This window comes from Pithys albifrons, chromosome 1 (genome assembly GCF_047495875.1).
Source record: "Pithys albifrons albifrons isolate INPA30051 chromosome 1, PitAlb_v1, whole genome shotgun sequence".
Taxonomy (NCBI): domain Eukaryota; kingdom Metazoa; phylum Chordata; class Aves; order Passeriformes; family Thamnophilidae; genus Pithys; species Pithys albifrons.
This window is the reverse complement of record NC_092458.1, coordinates 88,951,208-88,972,318: the sequence shown is the minus strand read 5'-3', so window position 1 is coordinate 88,972,318 and position 21,111 is coordinate 88,951,208. Positions and strand designations below refer to the sequence as shown.

Here is a 21,111-nt window from a genome sequence, read left to right as displayed (position 1 = left end):
TGAGAATTTCCCCAGTTGAAACACTATTTCAGTCTACAGCATCTACTTCTAATAGTTATAAAGCTGTTGTGTTTGTTGAACATAAATCATGAAAGCAGAAGTGTGTTACAGTGAGCTTTGTATGGTCTCTGATTTAAAAACAAACAAACAAAAATCATGCTCAATTAAAATAGTGTGTAGGCATAGCAAAACAAAACCTCAGACTGGGAATTAAACTGACCTAGGTTCCTGGATTTGTGATTGACTGTCCTTACTGCCTTAACACAATGCTTTGACTCCTCAGACAAAAACATGTAAGATTAACATTAACGTATAACATATTATTATTCTTTTATTTAAAGATATTTTCCTGTTTAAAAAGCCAAATACAAATCAAAATTACTCAGTGCATATTGTTTAAAAATTCCCTTTAAATGTGTTAGCATCCCCTTTGACTTTTGAATATCTGAGAAGACCTGTAACTGGAATTATTTTCAGTCCTACTTCCGGCCCTCAGCTAGCTTGCTGTGACTTGAGGTCAGGTAAGTGTACATACAAAAGCACATAAAACTTAGGTGGTTTTCCTAAAAAATACATGAGAACACCAAGCCACCCACTCTTGCCACTTCTGAAAGTTATTCTCTTCCTTCTGCCCAATCCATAGTCACAGAAAAGAAGCTGATACAAACAAATTCAGAACAGAGGTAAAAATATTCATTTTAATTAAGAGTACTTAGTGTATTTACAATAGAAAGTTTCTCTCTGGTCAAGAATGAAAGACTAAAAAAATCCATGTTAGAAAACTGTGGACAACCTGCACCTGATGCCGGCTAATTGATTTTTGCTACTTTTCTTTCACCCAAGGTAATACCAGTGAGAAAGCGATAGGGAGAGCCTGGAGATGGTTGAATGGCTCTCACACCCAAGTAGCAATCCCAGAATGCAGTCCAGAAAGTAGTGTGAAGTTGTTTAACAGTCGCTAAAATCTATATACAGACACATACACAGTCCTATTTGCAGTTAGATTAGATTCACTGAATCATTCAGAAATAGATAAGCAGGTAGACATGAGCCTACCAACCTGTGCAGCAGCACAGGATTTGCACAGGATTTATCCACAGGATTTGCAGAGGTGCTCCTGCTGCCAGATGCCATTGGTACCATCTCACCCAGGCGGATGCACACATTCCTTCCCACTCTGCACTTGGAAAACACACAGGCAGGTGTTTTGTTAATGCTAACTTACATGGTGTCTAGGTATAGAAAAACAACTTGAGGAAAAAAAAGCACCAACTCTCTCATCTGACTCACTGGCTCGGAACCCTTATTCCTGTGAAACCTGAGGGAAATGGTGTGTAAAGGATACCACCTTCGTTTTTCACAGTGTCACCACTTCTGAATCTGAACAAGTCTTTTGCCACAGTGATAATTACTAGTTGACACCAGGAGGGGGCAATCCTCTCCTGCTCCCAGAAATAGGCACATCCTCCCCCCCCATTTCCCGAGTCAGATTTAGTAATCAAAAGGCTTCAATGTGAGCCACTTCAACTGGTTGATCTCGCAGAAAAATAGATCTGCAAGAAGTAAGTACTTTAGCAACTGAACAGTCAGCTTAACCAAATCACCCTGCAAGTTCATCCACCACATGGTGTGTGGAGCACCTGCTCCAGCAACAACTTGTCCATAGAGCAGCTGATATCTCAAGTCACTCAGAGCTCCTGCTTTCATCTTGGTCAGAGTCCACACACCACTTCCTCTCTGAGGTGCTTTCCCTCCTTGGAAAAGTAGTTGTTGCAAAGGTCTGTCGTGGCTTAAAGGTGTTGAACTACACAGTGGTTGAGGAGAAAACCTCAGCCTTCCTCCAGCATAATCTGCTGCTGTCTCCAACAAACCCAGCTGACAAGTGTTAGGCAGATGGGGAGATATGGGAAAAGGAAGAGAATTATGATCCTCTCTGGCAACTAAAGAAGAAAAAGATTAAAGATGGCTGTGGAGGCTGCAGGGTTGAGGAGAGTTCTGGTTTAGCAAAGCCTCTTGAATAGCGTCACTGCAGCCACTGAGCTCCATCTGGTTGAGAACACAGCTGATGTGCTCCACAGTTGCAGCACGGCCCATCTGCAGTTTCCACAGTCTAAGCATTTCATACTGGGCATCTCGTAAGCGCCGATGCTCCAGCTCAATTCGCTCCAGATCATAGTCACTCAGACCCAGACGCCGCACAAACTCCTTCCACCGAGATGGTGGTACATGATCCACCACAGTGTAGAGAATAGCAGGGTCTGTGAAAAGAGAAGGAAAACTGTGAGAACTGAGGTGCTGCAACCTCAAGGAGAATGTCAATAATCCAGGGCTGGATGCTGCCTTGGGATCTTGCATCGCCTCATCTTGTTCAGGTCTTCTCCTGAGGAATCACATAGACTCGTGTGTTCAGACTTGCTCTTATGCCTCAAAATTAATGGGAATGCTCCCACATGCTCTTGTATACTGTTATGAGCAGAGCTTAGCACACATGCTTAGGGCCTTGCTGCCATACATTCCTGAAAAAAACATTGTTCTGGGTCACTACCCACAGAGGCATTAAGACTAACAGCATCTCAACACAATCAGTTTTGCTGGTGGAGAAAAGGGGCAACAGAAAGGCCTTGCATAGTTATTTAGAATCTACAGACTCACAGGCTCTGGGCATGCTCCTGCCTCTGTGCTGTGCTGTGCATGAAGTATACCCACAGGTCACATATGCTGGGTAAGGTCTGTCCAACATAGTCCTAGCTGCATCTGCATAATTGGGTTCTCATTTGCATGGGGAAGGAGGGAAGGATGGGGGAGTTTCACTTACTGTCTGGAAGCTGTGTCTTCCTCGCAGGTCTGACACAGTCTGGTAACTCATGTGAACTTTGTGGCAGAGGTGCAGATGGTGTTGCATTCACTGACAATTCTATTTCCTTCTGGGATTCAGGAAGAAGGATGGAAATTTCATTTCTTTTTACTTCAACCTGAAAGATACATTGCTTAGCTCAGAATCACCACAGCAGCATAATACCCCTGTCTCCTGCAAGTAACAACTAGCTTTATATACTAAAATTTATCCAAGATAAGGGGGAGCAGGTGCTGAGATTCTAACTCTTCTTATATGCCATGTTTGAGCAGAAAGCACCAAATGTTTCTTTCCAGCATAACCATAGGAGTTTAACTCTTTTTTGGCACCAAAAAACAGTAGTCTGGAAAAAAACATTTCTTTACAAAAATCAAGTAAGGCTGAGACCCAAAATCACCACTATTCTAGAACTCCACATTCCACCTTTCCCATCAGCCTTCTCTGTAAGGCTGTGGAAACTCCATCTCAACTCCTGCTTGGACTCTTTTATTTACAGACCTGCATTGGACCTCAGAGAATGCTGTGAAGCAGCACTGAGAGGCTTGTGGAGTTCAGATCTGAAGTAAAATTAGTTGAATCCTCCAAGCTTGGGGTACACAGAGAGAAAGGGGAATTCAGGACCAGCTATGTGAACAAAATGCATCCAGAAAGAAAAAAAGCACAAACCAGGAGTTTGAAAAGCATCCTCTAGAAGAAAGGAAGTAAAACGTTAATGGCTCCACCCTCTACGGGGAAAGGCTTCTGAATTAAACAGCCCTATTGCTCAGCTCATCTGAAAATACAAGGCCTGAAAGCAGCCCATGGGGAAAAATATTAGTCTGGATCCCAAGCTAACACAGTTGAAAGTGTAAGGTAAGTTTTTATACTTATCACCTTGCTCACCTCTGATACTGGCTCCTTGGTTGTCTGTGGCAAAGAAACTTCAAAGAAAAGAAAAAGAAAGCAGAAATTATTTTCACTTCCTCTCGTCCCAGAGAAAACAGGAAAGCAGCTATCACAGTCCTTCTCTCTAAAAGGTCTTAGAGCAAACTGCACATCCTAGCAACAAGTTCACATGCACTTCCAGTCACAGCTATGGGCATAGATGAAGAGTTGCAAGATCCTTAACAATACTCTCAGCTATTGAGTTCTTGTGTTTCTCTGGTCTTGCAGCAAAGCAGAGTAAAGGGATCCCACTTTTCCCCTCTCATGTGTGCACATACAGAAATACCCAGAGAATGATGATGTCTATCCCAATCAGTATCACTGCATTTGCTGCTGTACTTACCACAGGAGTAGATAGATGACACTGACATTATCCTATTTTCCCGGACCAGCTTCCCTACTTTATTTACAACACAGAGGATAGAGATAACTCCAAATATTGCAACAAAGATGCCAAGGACAAGGGTCCCACCTGGAGAAAAGGGAGAGAGCAAATGCTTGAGTGACTAAGAAAGGAGAAGGTAAGTGCAAGAGGAAGAACAGCAAGTGAAGATATATATCATAATATATAATAATGGTTTGAGAGAGTGGAAAATGTAACACTTTTCAATAGGCATTAACAGAAAAACAGCCCACACTGAAAAGATTCCACTGCCCCTCAGTTCCCTGAGTACTCACTCAGCCCAGATGAAGGCGGTGGGGTAGTCACTGGGCTGTGACACCGCAAGCATTCTTCTCCAATGCAGCTGAAAGAGCAAACCAGAGAGGTGAGCGTGCATGAAACACAACACTAGCCATTTGCAACCATCCTAATGAACAGACAAGTCAAGGTGAGCCTGCAAAGCAGAGCAATGTGACTTCAGGTTCTTAGTGGGCTGATGCCTACACGGAGGAGACTGGGGGTGACAGAGGGGAAAACCTAATGGCCACCGAATGACAGAATGTTGTAAAGTTATGTATGGATGGAAAGAGCCTTGAGAAAAGCTTCCTCCCTTTGTGGAGTTTATGACTTACTGTCTCTCCTACTCAGTGATGGGACACACAGAGTAAAAAAATCTCACCTGTTGCAAGGCTTGCAAATATTATTATGTGACAGGACGAATGGAGGCTTACACCTGCAAATTGTGTCCCTGTCCTTTGAACCTGTAGAGAAAAGAAGAAACTGTTGCCATAATCTGGACAAAGAAGAAAGCAAAAGCAGGAAAATCCATTCCAAGATGGCTAAGAGATTCTCTCTCTTTAAGGCTAGAAAACTGCTACTGAAGATGACAAAAAGGTTCAGTCTACATGCAAGAACAGGGATGGAGGAGGATAAAAGTAAATAAAAAGTAAGAGCACTGCTCTCCTGGTAGTTGAGACACCTCTACAGAGGCTTGGAAAGGGACTAAAATTACAGTGCAGCTGAAGTTGGTTTAATGTGCAAAACCAGGAAAAGTTACTCAAGTTCATGCATGACAGGAAGGGGAAACCACATTAGTCAGGCAAAGATGAGGGAGAAGTGGTCCCTTGAGCAGCTGGGACTGGTGAGGAAGTCAGTTCAGGGCAGGGAGAATTTCTTTAACAATTCAAGCCATGGGACACATATCCACTCTTGTGATCTGCGATGCTGTGAGTGGAAAGGGTAAGAAATGAAAGAGCTATTGCTTCCAAGCAAGTCACAGGATGGAGACTGAGTGAAACAGGCGTGGGAAGGAGCAGACAAGAACAGTGATGGAACGACATCAAGTTGCACGATAGGAGGCAAAAAGGTACTAGAACAAGCAGCATTCTGTGGCAAGTGAGGGACAGGACTAAAACAGTCCTACATCACTTAAGAGGGAAGGAAATGGCTCAAGGCAGCGTACAGTGACGACCATTGAGGATAAGCCTAAGTGCAGAAACTGGGACAAGATTACTGAGCAGCAGGGGGAACACATTCACCAGTGAAACAGCAAACCTTACACTAGATAGGGTAAGAGATGGGAAAGGGATCAGGAGCAGCAGAATTTGCAAAGGAGAGGGGATAGATTTAGGACAAGGTAAAAGGCACTTAAGGGACATTAGACTACAGCACAAAGTGGAGGGCAGCAAACAGTATTTATTTAAGATCTCTGATTCCTGACAGGAGATGAGGCACCTTGGGAAGCTAACACAGGTACTTCTCCCAGATGCCTGCATCATCCCAAGGTAATGCCTAATCCACTGGGTATAGTTCAGCATTACCTAAACAGCTCTTTACTTTAAAACACTGCACAGAACATTGTGATGGTTCAGCAACCAATTGCAAAGCAGTTTAGCCGAGCATTGGGACCAACAATATTTTCATCCATTGTACTCAAAGTGCTTCCAGCAGTTAGTAAGAGAAGTGCAATGAGTGTGAGGAGAAAGACAAAAAGAGCACAAAGACCTTGCTTCAGGACAGGCAAGGCAGAGACATCAAAATTAAGTAAAAAAATAGCACCTCACAACAGTCAAAACCCAGGAAACCATTCAAGGACAAAAGGAAGAAACTATGATAGAAAACAGGGATTGATGGCAATGCAGGCAAAAAATGGCAGTCTTTCTGGGAAAGGGAGCAGACAAACCCAGAGTTGTTCTGAAACTACAATCCTTTCAGGTCAAGACACTGCAGCATGTCAGAAAGCGAGCAAAGGGTTGTTAATGTCTCCCCTAGTACAGTATGTCTGTACTGGAGCCAAATCCATGCCATACTTACAGTTGGCAATAATCCCATTGGCACATGAACTGCAGTTCCTACACTGAAAGAGATCAGATTCAGCATCAAACTGATATTGATTCTTCCGACAGCCACATATAGTATCTTGCTTTGGGGTGCAGGGGGACTCTACTATCTGCTGGAGTTCTGTGGAAAGAAAGGAGAAATTATTCCAGCCTCTTCCTTCACCTTCAGCTGAGAGCACTGTTATAATAATAGGTATTGTTACTTCCTAATTCTCACAGAAAAAGGTAAAAAAGGCCTGCAAACTGTGTCTCAGACTGTAGCAATTTGGTAACTCTTATTCCTGCTGTTTCCAGTCCCTTCCCATACATTATCTTACCCATTCAACTGCTTACTTTTTCAAGCTTCCTCACTCACCTTGCCATTCTCTTCAGCTCCCACCATTTTCCTCAGATCCTATAGGTCTGATAATAACTCACCTGCACGGCAACGTGTACACTGGAAGCATTTAGACATGGTGTTATCAACAGCTGTGAATGTGCCATTAGCACATGGCAGGCAGACAGGTGCCTGGTCAGGCCGATCACAGTCTTTTGCCTTGTAGGTACCTGCAAGAAAATCATTTCACAGAGCTCTGACAAGAAGGCAAATGCGTTGTCTTAGGGAGGACAGGAGTCAGTGGTTCCTTAAAGAAACCCTGGAGTTGATGGTAAGGACCAAGGATGCTTCCTCTCCCCAGGTGAATGAGACTGACAGCCCAAAAGAAGAGATAAGGAATGAGAATTTACCTGGGTAGGGATGGGTACTAAGGAAAGGGAGCACTGATGTAGCTGTAGGAGAGACAGTTTGAGAGTGCAGGATGGAGAAATGCCCCTAAGGTGAAGGTCACTGCTATTGTATTATTTTACATACCTGCATGACACCTCATGCAGCAGTGGGTCTCTCTGGGATGTAGGTATTGTCCCAGCTGACAATGCACCTGCTTCTTTTCTCTCCTCAAGGGGTTAGAGGGATCTCTTCCATCCAAAGCTACCCCATGGACTTGCAGTGTGTATGGCACTGGAGCAATTTCTACAGATTCCTTCATCGACATGCAGATAAATGTTAGGACAACCTGTAAATACAGAGGGAGAAAGAGGGAGAGGAACAAGGTGAGAAGACATCATATCCCCTTGTAGACTGCAATCCTGGCTTCAGCACTTAGAACTAAATCTTATTATAAAGGCAAGTTCCATTTACTTGGCCAATTCTGATATTACCACCCTCCACTGACAAATGTATCGGGGGAGGATTTACCAAAAAAACCCAACAAACAGAGCCTGTCATCTCCTGTTATTAATATGCCATACAATGGTCTCTATGACAAACTGGTTGTATGTAAAACAAATCCTTTTCGTGATGTGCAATTTACAGACAGAATGCCTTGAAAATGCTGCAACTTGCATGGAAGTTATGCAAGAGCAAAGGAATGTTTTATTAAGGAAGGCTGTAAGGCTGTCATTGTAGAAACAGTTCCACAAAGAATGAAACCAGTACTTGCAGTTCTACTGAATAAATACAAAAGATGGAAACTTTGGAATAAGAAGGCAGAGGAGGATTTCACTGCCTGAAAAGTATAGGAAGGCTTCCAAAACTACTTCTAAGCAAGTCAGCCCTAGAAAAGTGGGAAATCTGGGTTTTCAAACTTCTCCTCCCATCAAACATATATTCCACCTGTACAGTCTGACACAAAAATGTGCACTTTTTTAAAAAAATTCCTTTAAGATTTGATTTCTAATTTTCCATTTGAAAATTACTGCTGTCATGCCAATCTTAACAGAAATATTAAGACTGGCATGACTACCATATGACTGCAGGAGAGTGTGAGTGTGTATACGCACACATGAGCAAAGGGTTAAAAGAACAGCCTGTACCAATAATGAAGGGTGCCATTCCCTGGACATTGGTTGCAAAAGGCAATTCCCAGCAGTGAAATTGGGAAATACATTGTTTATGTAATGGCCAAAAGGTCTTCACTCTGGTAAGACCACAGCATAGATGACTCATCAGCAAAAGATCCTGCACCGGGAGGATGGTAATGAGATTGCAGTGTATCACAAACACTATTCCTTTGCCTGTTGGCCCAGTAGAAAACAGACCCTAGGCATGTATTTCAAACACCCATTCAGATAAGGAAGGAACATACAACCACAAAAAGGTTAATAATAAAAAAAAAACAGCTCACAACTTGACCCAAGATACACTAAACCTGAAGTCAGCAAGTTCCTACAGCAAAGACCCATCCCATATCAGCTGATGACTCCTAAAGGATATGATAGATTTTCCCCAAACCTAGTTTGTAGTACCATGAAGAACTCCAGCAGCAAAATGAAGATTTGACAACCAGCAATGCTTGTCATCCACCTTGCATACAAGTGATCCTGGCCACACCATCTGGAAAAACTTGTGTTGATGCTTCTGAGGACGTCACAGACAGTGTGTGCCAATGCATCAGATCGTATGAATTGATGAAAATCAAATAATTTCTTTGCAAATAAGCACCACAAATTATAATGTCACACGGAGCTTTACCACACTATCTTCCCTTTAATTGTAATGTTTGCCCAGCTTCCTTTTTTGAAAATGGCAAGATGCCCAGCAGTAGAGGTACAGCTTCAGAGTTCTGTTTCCTTTAGCTTTTTCAGTTAGCAGAGTTATAGCAAAAGCAAAGTAAACCAATAAGGGTAAACCACAACGCTGATACAAATTTTGTGGTTGCAAGCTTAAGAAAAGATCCGCAAAATGAGATGGCTATGGCAGCCCCACGCTGTCCTGTTTCCCTTTCAGAATTAAAGCTTTGAGGGAGAAAGGTACATACATAAAAGCAACTTAAAACCTCAAGAAGGATGGGGCTTTGCAAATCTGACAAAGCTAAAACACAATTTTTCAGAGAGCTCTGCCATACAAGGACATATTCAATAGACCAGATGCAAAAATGGTGAACAGGAAAAAGAAAACCACATATTTAAATAGCTATCATTTCAGACTTAATTAGCTGACCACAGGATAATTGTAAGCACTCCAACAACTCCTCTATAAGAAACAAAAATTGTTTCAGCAGCTGACAGCCTTACAAGATTGCTTGCTTGCAGGAAAATGGGTAAAAGATCATTCACACAGATGGTCTGACACAGCAACAACAAAAAAATCCTGATTCTCTGGCCAATAATTAATTCCCTGACACGAGAATATATACAGTCAGCCCGTAACTCACACAAGTCAGCAATAGAAACAAGATGAAAGCATCAAAGATTAAGTCAAAAACACAGAGAAATTGGTCAGACCAAAACCAAAACCAAAAGAAACAGAAGTATCTTCAATTTTTCAGATTAAGTGAAAGCATGTCTATAAGTGTAATAAAACCAGAGCTAACACATAATTAATGATTATAATCTGAGGAACAGAGAGTCACAGACCACAAGTGGCTCAGAAATAACTCACAGACAAATGACTCAGCCATCCAGAAAAACTATTCACGTGATGAAAAGAAACCACCACCATCTTAAGCAGCTCCTCAAGCCATTCAGGAACACACTGATCTGTACCAGTGACAGACTTCATAACATTCAGGAAATACATTAAAGTAAAATAGTCTGTTCTATTTCATTTGGAAGAGATCTACAACAATCATCCAGACCAACTGCTTGACCCCTTCAGGGCTGACCAAAAGTTAAAGCATGTTGTTGTTAAGGGCATTGTCCAAATGCCTCCTAAACACTGACAGCCTTGGGGCATTGACCACCTCTCTAGGAAGCCTGTTCCAGTGTCTGACCACCCTCTCAGTAAAGAAATGCTTCCTAGTTTGAATCTCTCCCCTGGCTCAGCTTTAAACTATTCCCAGGTAAAAAGGATGAGCACCTCCTTCTCCCCTTCCCCTTCTCATGGAGCTGTAGACTGAGATAAGTTCACCCCTCAGTCTCCATTTTTCCAAACCCAGAGTCCTCAGTAGCTGCTCACAGGACATGCCGGCCCTTCCACCAGCTTTGTTGCTGTTGAAAATTTTATATTGCTTGAAAGCAGCTAAGTGCTTGTTTGACCTAAGTAACTAGAACTGTCAGGCTGCAGGTTGAACTTGTAGGCTGCAATCTGAACTGGATGGCTGTGTTGTGTAAGTCAAAGATGGATCACAGTGAAACCTGGAGATAAAAACCTGAACATTAGTAAGTTAGAATAGACAAAGCTGTAGCTTAAAAATTACTTAATAGCTAAAGTGGCAAAAGAAATGAATAGCCCATAGATCATGGTATATGAATGGTAACAACCATATTATAACATATACTACAGAACTGCCCAAAGACCCCACTGAAACCAACTGAAAAGGATGCGAAGGTGGCCACGTGTCAACCTCTTGGTAACGAAACAGTGAACCAAAGGAGACAGGGGAGACCCCCAGATTCTAATAATGCTTTTGGTCCAGACTCCCATGTGAGGGATGGGAAGTTAATATCATAAGGGTATAATTGCCCAGGGATTTCTTTGTTCAGAGTCCCCTTTTTGAGGCACATAGCTCCAGCTACCAGGTATCATAATTGACTTGTGCCAATAAATCCTTCTGATGGGGATGAGAGCCAAGTGTCAGGAATTTCTTTAAGAATTGCACTCCTTTGAACACGTTCAAGGACCTTCAAATCCTTAAATGGTGCAGCCCACATTGGTGTGAGGCCACAACAATGCTGAGCACAGTGGGATGATCCTCTTGTCTGATCAGCTCTTCCCAGCCTGGGGTTTGCCCTCTGGGCTGCCCAGGCACACACTGCTGACTCATCCTGAGCTGCTGCCCACCAGCACCCCCAGGGCCCTCTCCACAGGGCACTATCCAGCCATGCCTCTACCAGTTTGTACTTGTGCCTGGTGGAACTTCATCCTAAGGCGCAGGATCCAGAATTTGGACTTGTTAAATTTCATTGCATTAATTATTGCCCAATTCTCCAAATTATAGAATAAATACATTGTACAGAACTGGTGACCAGTTGCCAGCCAGATGCAGCTCCATTTAGCATGCACTGAAGCCTCAAATAATTGATAACAGCTCACCAAGGTGAAGTTTATTTGCCTTCTGCAAGTGAAATAAAGTGATTTTCCACTGTTAGATATACAACATACTCCACTTGCCAGGAGAGAAAACAAGTACCCACTAACCAATGCTGCACAGAAAAGTAGACAACCTGTATTGCCTAAGACAAATGATAATTCAAACCACATCATGCACATCACTGATTCACACTTTCAGTGAGTGGTGACTGCCCAGGGAAAATAAAGTCAGCAGAAACTCTAGGTTTTACTTCTGAAACTGATGCAGGAATAAACAAAATATTGCAGATGAAAACCAGAATGCTGCTTCCTTAAAACACTCCATCCCTCTGAGGGACAGCTATGTTCCCTGCACATTCTCCTCACATGTGAGGCAACCTTAGTTCCTTCTTATGTCTCGTGCTGGCACCTACTGTGCAACAGCTATAGTGAAAAAAAACATGGCACAAGCCCAAAAGCAAAGTTTTAACAGCTAAGACAGGAGTTAGGAGCCCCTCCACCACCTCCAAACTCAAATATTCTTGAACTACTGCCACCACTACAATTCTCACCCTTGCTGCTCCTTCTGCCTCACCAGGTCATACCCAGAGAACAACAAGTGAGGGAACATCTCCACAGAGTAAGGCAAAGAAAGAAAGGTACAGCAAAGATAAAAGTGAAGAATGTAACAAGATGCCAGAAAGATGAGTGGGAGGTTGGAAATAATAAAGGACATTTGAGAACAGTGTTCTGAGGCTATATTGAAACAAGGCACAGTATCTGAAACAGAGGGACAGCACAGGGAAGTGCAGCATATCAGGGCTACCGTATTATCACCTCACAAGGCTAGGAATACCAAGTTACTCAGCATGGATGCTGTGACTGTATCACATGCTCTGCCCTGCCAGTGCAGGGCTGTAGCCCTGCTGCTACCTGCAAGGTTCCTTGCCCTCAGGGAGAAAGGTAGAGAGAGCAGGTACAGTGACACACGTGTGACAGTGTGATGGGAAATAGAGGATGGAGAGGGTTGTGTTGGGAGCAAAATTCCCTCTCCCAGAAACTCAGTGGATGCCTACAGATGGGCCAAGGCAGGTTACAGAAAGGAAACTGAGTGGCAAGGATAGGGATTAGATAGCTGGGAAACTACTCCTAACCTACACACAACATGTTGTGACCCCACGCCTGTCACATGAACTCATAGGGGTAGCAGGATGCTCTCTGCCTAAGTGGGAGTAAAACAGCTTGAACTTTACCCTATTTGCAAAAGTTAACAGTGGTGGATGGAGAAGGGGGTGTCATGCTGCTTTTGGTGTTGAAGAATGCTGAGACCAGCCTGATTCATCAATCCCAAAGTCAGACATTCTGAAGATGTGAAGAACAGTGTTTCCTGACAGAAACTGGAACCAGTGAGGATGTGGTAAAGTTCCTGATAATGGAAATGATAATACTGATAACTTATCTAGAGCTGCTGAGCTGACATGGCTAGCCTAGAAACATAGGACTGACAGTCAACCAAGTTATAGCATAAAAGCCCAGTTAGAGATTCTAACAGCAGGCTCTCCTAAGACACACCTTCCAGGAGTGCCTGTGGAAACTCCTCCCTTGACTGGGGATGCCCCTCTAGGTTCCTCCTCAAGGCTGAGCAAATGAGATTTGCCCACGATTGTTGGTATGGTGGAGTAGCATCAGTCTCTACTTAATAATTATTTTGCTAGCTTTAATATTGTTGCTTCAATATTGCTTAAAAAAAGCACACTATACTAGTAGTTATAACAATCTGCATTGTGTGGTAAATAATTGTGACTGAAGTATTTAGCATTATCATTGTCCATATTTTATTCATGTCAATATATTTAGTTTGTCATCTTTAATCCTATGGAACAAAGTTGCACAAAGGTCCAATTGCAATAACTTACTCAACCTCTTCTCTCAAAAGAGACTTCCATTTTGCAAATCCCATTTTTAAAATAATTAACTACCTGAAAATAAAAGGCATTACATGTCATTAGAACAATTCAAATATTTCTTAACAGAAAGTTCCCTTGGCTTAAGAACCCAGCATGAAACACACCCAATGCACAAATATCCTACATATTAGTCATCTGTCAGCCTTTTTGATGAGTCATCCAAAATTAGTCAGCTTGTCTATTCAGAGGAAAACAGAGATCCTGCTCAGGTCAATGAGCTATGAAAGAAATCAGGGTGCAGGATTACCCTTATGTTCTTTGACTGCTTCAGCCATTTCCAAAAGCTCTTTGAGGTTTCCATTTGTTTTAGTTTGCTCTACAAAGACAGATGGGCAACCAGAACTTCTGCTTTACACATTGAGAAATGTGCATTAAAGCAACATTTACAGGAAGCTTTTCTCATTGCTCACTAAATCCTGGAAAGGTCAAAAGAAGGCTACAAGAGCTACTATTATAAATAATTCCCCATTTTATGAAGATCAGATGAAGGAATGCTGTGTTTTAGGCCTTGTCTAAAATCAGGAGCCTGATAATAGCTTTGATACAATGAAGAAAGGCCTTAGAAGTCTTAATTTAAAACACAAGAAAACTGATTTTGTATAAAGACCATGGACTTCACATCATAAAATGTCATATACAGAGTATATAAGTTAGAAGTTTTTATTTCATATTAGCAGAGATAAAATAATGGAAAAGTCAATGGGCAGTCACAATCATAAGAAAATGTCTTTTGAATTTTCCTCAGAGGACACAGTGGTGAACACTGTGTCAGAGTCCTGAGTACACTGATACAGGACACCCCAGTACTTTACCTGCCTGTATTCAGGGCTGAGTTCCACTGCACTGCTGTACAGCCTCATGTCAGAGTGCTGAAGCAGCAAGAGCTGTGGGAAGGCTCAACAGGGTCCTCCCCTTTCAATCCAAAAATGGTTTTCAGTGGGCATGAGCCCTTGGCCCTTGACCACGCTGTGCTGTGGCCATGCTCATGTTGGTGACTCACTAAGTGAATTTTGAAGAGTTATGTCATTCTCAAATGCTGAGTCCTACTCATTGGAACAGATATATTCCTGTTTGTTTTAACAGAGAAACGTAGTGACATTGCTTTGAGAGGTGCTTCCTACTGTCAGGTTCCCAAGGCCACAACAGAAAGATCTGTGTTAACAAAGGAAGCACTCAGCTATCCAGGGATAAGATTACAATTCATCCCTTTACTGTCAAAAGGAATCAATGCCAGAAGCACCCTTGTGGCTATTTTGTCTTTTTTCTTCGTAAAACTGAACTTTCTTTAAAAATGAAGCTTTCAGTATATATGTATATTTTTAATGAGACAGAAACACACTGGCCTCAGCAAAGAGAGTTATGATTTTGTCCAATGTAACAGGTAGAAGTGCATGGAGAAAACACAGAGGACCTGAAAACAAGTTTAAGGACAGGCAAAAAGAGAAAATGCATGGAAAAAGGTTACAGGAAATTCTGAAGAGTCACAGGAAGCATACAAGAATTGGAAAACTATAAGGGGGGCATCAAGGGAGTAAGAAACACCATGGGGGCAAACAAAGGTTATTATGCAAAGTAAATGCAGATGGAGGGCATGCAACAGAGTGAGAAAAGTAACAAAAAATAATTATTTTATGGAAAAAACAAAGGGAGTACCGTGTCATTGAGAACTTGAAATACATGCAAAAAGGAGGGGGAAAATTTCCTCAAAAAGAAATCCCACTGAAAGAGACTTCCTTCAGCATGTGATTTAACTGAAGATAATGAGTTTGAAGAATCCAATGATTTTTTTTTTGCATTTTATTGTCAATAATATGAACAATATCATTTATAGTATCTGAGTTACAGCAAAATCTGTGCACCACTATTCGTAAGCCAGAAAAACACTTTTCCGGGTTTGCTAACTTCGAAATCTATCCTTAAGCCAACAGTTTATGTATCCTATCTATAGGTCCCAAGATAGTAAGAGATCTACAGTTAGAGTCAATGTGTAAAGCGCTCCTATTCCAAAGTTTTAGTTGTATTGTTCTGCCAATGTCTATCACCGGTTTTCCAAACTCCCCAAGTGGAAAAAAAACCCCGCACCCTTCTGGAAGGAAGTGACACAGTTGCAACTATCTGACAGAAAATTAACAACTAACCCAGCATTACAAGTTCGGTGCAGCCCAGTGCAAGTGTGTATTACTAGAATGCTCACCTATTTAGGGATAAACAGTTTGATCTTGTAGGCTCTACAGCAGAATTTAAAGCCCTGTCATGATGCTGAGTGACCACTGCCACAGCTTTATCATACCTCTGCTGATACCGGATGGCCATTCACCTCTGCCAATCAGGTCATTCATAAAACGCTCGGATTACTTTTACAACTTTTTCACCCGCAAAACTACAACGAGCAGCTTAAAAGTCTTGCCTTAAGAAGTCTAAAGAAGATTTACCGGCAAAGCTGAACTTGCTTTTATACAAATCGCATGGTTTAGGGCGTAGCTACAGCCCCTAATCGTTGTTTAAATGCCCGGAGAGCGGCATTTCTGTGCAGCCGCTGCACAGCAAAGCGGGGGCGGCTCGTCCCGGCCCCCGCACAGCGGAGCGATTCCAGCCCCGACGGCTTCGCGCCCGCGCCCCGCGCGTTACCGGCCGCGCCGCGGGCACCAGGGAATCCGCCGCCGTTCCTGTAAACCAGACGCCTTTCCCTGACATAGGAATAATCCCGGAAACGGCGCCGGCGAGCTCCGTGCCCAGCGGTGGGCGGGGAGCGGAGGGAGGGAGGCAGCAGCAGCGCCGGGCTCGCCGCGGTCCCTCTGCCCGCTCAGCCCGCGAGCGCCCAGCTGATGGCGCGGCTCGGCTTCCCGATCCGCTGCCGCCGCTCCTGCCGCTCCGGCAGCAGCCCCGACCGCCCGCCTCGCCCGCCCGCAGACTCCCCGAGCCCCGTGGCCCGGCTCCCCGCCCCGGCATGGGGCTGCCGAGAGGGCAGCCCCAGCCCCCCGGATGGGGCGAGCAGAGAGCCGGCTGTCCGGAGACCGGCAGCGACGCGGAGCCCCACGGCGGCGAGAAGGGTCGAAGGGAGCCCGGGCCCCAAAGCTGGACAGCGGACACCGCTCTGCAGACCCGCAGTCGCCCGCAGGTCCGGGGGAGCGGAGCTGCTGCGGAGCGAGGCGGTGCCCCGCCGGCACACCATCCCGCTCCGGCGGCAGCGGCAGAGTCCCCGCCGTGACTTACCGTCCCCAGAGAGGTGCGCGGCAGCGCCGGGGCGCGCATCGCTCCGCGGCCCACTACATCCCCATGGCAGGGCCCCGCATCTCCAGAGCAAGCCCCCCCACCCCGGCGCAGCCCCGGCCGGAGCAGCGCGGAGAGTCGCTACCCCGTCTCCAACTTCCTGGCAGCGGCAGCAGGAAAGAGAGCGGCGAGCGGGAGGCGGCCCGGAGCTGCGCCGCGCCCCGCCCGCCCTCCGCCGCGCACAGCCCGCCGTCTGCAGTTTTCCCTGAAAACCGAGAGGGACGAGCTGAAGAAAAGCAACGGGTGGTACGTTGCGTGGCTACAGCTGCTACAAAAAACACGGGAAAGGAGTCAGACAGAGGAGGTTCACTGCAATCCTAAAATGCCTTGACACAGGAGTGCTTCATCCTAAAGCTGTAATTTTCATGTGAAACTTAACCATGCACTTGTAAGAAAGAGACTTTTTGCATCTTAACTGCCCTAATTTTAAAGAACAGCATTTTTCAGCCATGATCAGCATTTTAGAGTCTATATGAACATCCTGTAGTTTTTAATTTAAAACAAGCATTTTCTTGTATACTCCAATGAACCAGCTGTACTGATGGTGCAAATATAAGCAAGACCTTACATAACATTCTGCGTGATCTCTGCTTCATTTAGTATATGCTCTTAGCATGTTTGAAAAACAAAAGTACGGTTAGGAGTAAGAGGATAAATGATAAAGAACTCCCCTTCATTTGCTGCTCATTAAGACCTCCCCTTGTTTTCTCCAAGTATCTCTCTACTAGGTCAAATTGAGGTACTAAGCATTGTTTTGGAAGAACTTGTCCATTTCAGGTGTATAAGCCCAAAATGGGTACCATTCACTCCATGGACTACCTGAGTTGCTGCAGACAAATCCGAACACCTACAGAGACTGTGCCTCCTATGAAGTTGCTGAGCTGCTGTGTGGAAGCCAACAACAGCATGTGCACAGGACAAACCAAGGAGAGCACTTTCCTGCACTTCAGGCTTGGAACAGCTCTGACTTTCCAGATGCAAATCACAGGCAGGAAGGAAATAGATGAATAACCTGTTATCAGGTTGCAGCCATTTCCAGGGGTAGAGGTTGAAAAGATTTACCAAAGTTTGTTGTGTTAATTTCCATGGCTTGAACAAGAACAATACAAAATTAGACCCTAAAGGGCAAATTCTCACAACCGATAAGCACATTCAGCAAATGAGGAAATATTTTTAATGGTCTCTTTCAGGTTTACCACATGCTGTCATGTGAGTGGATGAGGCACACCCTTGTCTTCATGGAGCCTCAGCCTTCAAAAAGAAACAACAACAAAACCCATTTCTCTAGAACCACACAAATGTCAGAGAAATCCCCACCAACCTTCCCATTTGACTCCTCCTGCAGCTCAGGGAGGGGAGGGCAATCGCACAGCCCTCTGCACATTTGACATTTACACTAATGTCAAACACGAGCAAAAATCCACTTCCCAGCTTCTGCCAGAACTGGCAGGTCCATGCCTCCCTTCAACCCCATTGCCTCCCTGCAGCCTGCCAGGTGATTCCCATGACCCCACTCCTATGTGCCAAGGTCCAGAAGGACCAAGCCCACCCTCCTGTCACACAGCTTGCCTGCCAGCCTGGCCAATTTACTCCCTGGCTGTGGAGCTATACTGGGTTTGTGTGGCAAGGTTATGGTAGCAGGGAGGGTACAGGGGTGGCTTCTGTGAGAAACTGCTCCAAGTTTCCTCCACGTCCAGCAGAGCCAATTCCAGCCAGCTCCAAGCGGGACACACCACTGCTCAAGGCCAAGCCCATCAGAAATTTAAGTTGGATATGACAAAAAATTCTTTCCAGAGACAGTAATCAGGCATTGGAATGGGCTGCACAGAGAGGTGGTGGATTCACCTTCCCTGGAGGTTTTTAAACTGAGATTGGACGTGGCGCTGAGTGCCATGATTTGGTAAAGGGACTGGAGTTGGACCACGGGTTGGACTTGATGATCTCAGAGGTCTTTTGCAACCCAATCAATTCTGTGATTCTATGAAATGGTGGCAATGACTCTGTGATAATATATTTAAGAAGGAAAAAAAAGTTATTGCACAGATGTAACTGCAGACAGAGAAGAGCAGAGAAAGATTATGTGAGAGGAACAGCTCTGCAGACACCAAGGTCAGTGGACAAGGAGAGGGAGAAGTGCTCCAGGTGCCGGAGCTGAGGTTCCCCTGCAGCCTGTGGTGCAGATCATAGTGAAACAGCTGTGTCGCTGCTGCCCATGGAGGTCCATGGGGGTGATGCCCAAAAAGGCAGAAAAATAACTGCTTAGAGTTAATTTTGGGTCTTTAAGCAGCAAAGGTATTTATTATGAGCAACACTGGGAAAGCTAGCCAGCTTGTGCTGGACAAACTTGCTCCAAAGTTCTCAGTGAAAAGATGGGCAATTTACATATTTTTCATAGGAATTAATCTTTAATGCATATTCATTCAGTTTTACAATCTAATTGTCATATTCATAACAGGTGGGGTCTAGGCAGAGCTTGGGGCAGAGCTGTCCTTTCACAGTGTTCTCTGGGGGTCATTACAGTTCTTCAGCCTCATGAGGGGTCTTTTTCTTCTCCTCCTCATCAATAAACTTTTCAACTTTTCCTGACTATTTGCTTGGTCTTTGTGAAAACTCCTCTTACTCAGTTTCCTTATCTCCTCGAGTGTCTACTCCATTTGATGTATGGCTGCTAGGTTGACCTTTATGTGCTAGGGGTTTGTGAAAGTTCCCCTAACTCAGCTCCCTGGTCTTCCTGTGTGTGTATCTTATCTAATTTATGACTACTAAGAGTTGGCTTTTTTGTTACCTTTTCATGGGAATTGTAAAATTCTCCTCAGAGCGAGATTCCGGAACTACAATTCCTGCTCTGTTTCAGGGGAGCAGAGATCCACCTGCAGCCTGTGGAAGAACTCCACGCAGGAGCAGCTGGATACCCAAAAGCAGGCTGTGACCCCATGGGAAACCTGTGCTGGAGCAGGGTCCTGGTAGGGACCTGCAGCTCTATAGAGAGAGAAGCCCATGCTGGAGCAGGTTTTGCTGGTAGGACTTGTGACACTGTGAGTGAGGGACCCACACTGGAGCAGCCAGTGCCTGGAGGACTGACTCTGTGGAAAAGGGACCCACACTGGAGCACTTAGTGGAGAATTGTTCCCCTTGGGGTGGACTCATGTTGAAGTTCGTGGAGAACTGTCTCATGGATGAAACCCCATCCTGGAGCCAGGAATACTTCCTCTGCCCGAGCAGCGGCAGGAATGAATGTATGTATGGACACACTTCGTGCTTGAAGATCTGGGCAGGGCTCTCCCCCGTGGGTGTGCCCTTCCAGCCTGCGCAGTGGATTTTTTAGGTGAGGCACAGCGTGCGCAGAACTGGCCCCACCGTTTAAGTCCTGAGGTCCATTTGCCACGGCCGAGCGAGCTTGGACAGCGGCAGGGAAGTCCTCGGGACTGTCACAGCACCCGGTACTAACCGGGGCTGACCCTGCTGAGCATCTGAGATGTGACGGGATGGGATGGCAGGGAGGCATTGAACTGCCAGGGGACAGTCCCCACTGAGACTGGAACTCAGGACCTTGGGATTCAACGTGAGATGAACTGGCTGTGATTCCCATTCCCATCTCCCTGCGCCACTGCAGGACAGGTAATAGAGCTCAGGAAGGAGGGGGATGGGGGGGAAGGTGTTTTTAAGATTTATTTTACTTCCAATTGTCCTCCACTGATTCTGTTGGAAATACATTCAACTAGTATCACAAAATCACAGAATCATAGAATGAACAGAGCTGGAAGAGACCCCAGAGACTATCAAGTCCAACACTTGATCCAACCCCACTGTGATTACTAGTTCATGGCACTCAGTGCCACATCCAGTCTCATCTTAAAATCCTTCAGGGGCAGAGAATCCACCACCTCTCTGGGCAGCCCATTCCAATGCCTGATTACTCTCTCCGTAAAGAATTCCTTTCTAACATCCAACCTAAACCTCCCCTGGCAGAGCTTAAGCCCGTGCCCCCTTGTCCTATTGCTGAGTGCCTGGGAGAAGAGACCAACCCCCACCTGGCTAGAACTTCCCTTCAGGTCACCTCTGAGCCTCCTCTTCTGCAGATTAAACAATCCCAGCTCCCTCAGCCTCTCCTCAAAGCACTTGTACTCAAGTCAAGGCTGTTTTGCCCATGACGGTATCACTGACTGATCTCCCCCTGTCCTTCTCTCAAAACACGAAACTTTCATTTTATTTTCTCTCCCCTGCCCACCTGCGGACGGGAGCGACAGGGCGGCCCCGGAACGTGCCCCGGCCCCGATGGGTACCCGGCCCCGCCATCCCGGTCCCGATGGGTGTCCGGCCTCGGTGGGTGCCCAGCCCCGGTCGGCACTGGCCCTGCCATCCCTGCCCCGCCACGGGGCGCGGGCGGG

At 45.1% G+C, this 21,111-nt stretch overlaps 1 protein-coding gene across 2 annotated transcripts; it reads right to left on the bottom strand.

Moving 5' to 3' along the window:
• Positions 1-671: 671 nt before the first annotated feature.
• TNFRSF1A (TNF receptor superfamily member 1A) lies at positions 672-21,092 on the bottom strand. Of its 2 annotated transcripts, none has more exons than XM_071559810.1 (10): positions 20,952-21,092; positions 7,350-7,551; positions 6,917-7,045; positions 6,474-6,620; positions 4,840-4,921; positions 4,457-4,524; positions 4,122-4,250; positions 3,737-3,774; positions 2,816-2,972; positions 672-2,258 (listed from the first exon to the last, which is right to left on the bottom strand). In XM_071559810.1, the coding sequence occupies exons 1-10, from the start codon at positions 21,081-21,083 to the stop codon at positions 1,957-1,959; spliced, it is 1,386 nt and encodes a 461-aa protein (XP_071415911.1). In that variant the 5' UTR covers positions 21,084-21,092; the 3' UTR covers positions 672-1,956. The 2 variants fall into 2 exon arrangements, with proteins under 2 accessions (XP_071415911.1, XP_071415918.1); XM_071559817.1 differs by lacking the exon at positions 20,952-21,092 and adding an exon at positions 16,667-16,897.
• Positions 21,093-21,111: the final 19 nt, after the last annotated feature.

Coding starts and splice junctions, on each gene's coding strand:
- TNFRSF1A (XM_071559810.1), bottom strand. CDS start 21,083: ATGGCAGGGCCAGTGCCGACCGGGGCTGGGCACCCACCGAGGCCGGAC. Junction 7,552..20,951: donor CCTGTCGCTCCCGTCCGCAG/GTGGGCAGGGGA, acceptor CTGTATTTACAG/GTTGTCCTAACATTTATCTG. Junction 2,259..2,815: donor GAAGACACAGCTTCCAGACA/GTAAGTGAAACT, acceptor CTCTTTTCACAG/ACCCTGCTATTCTCTACACT.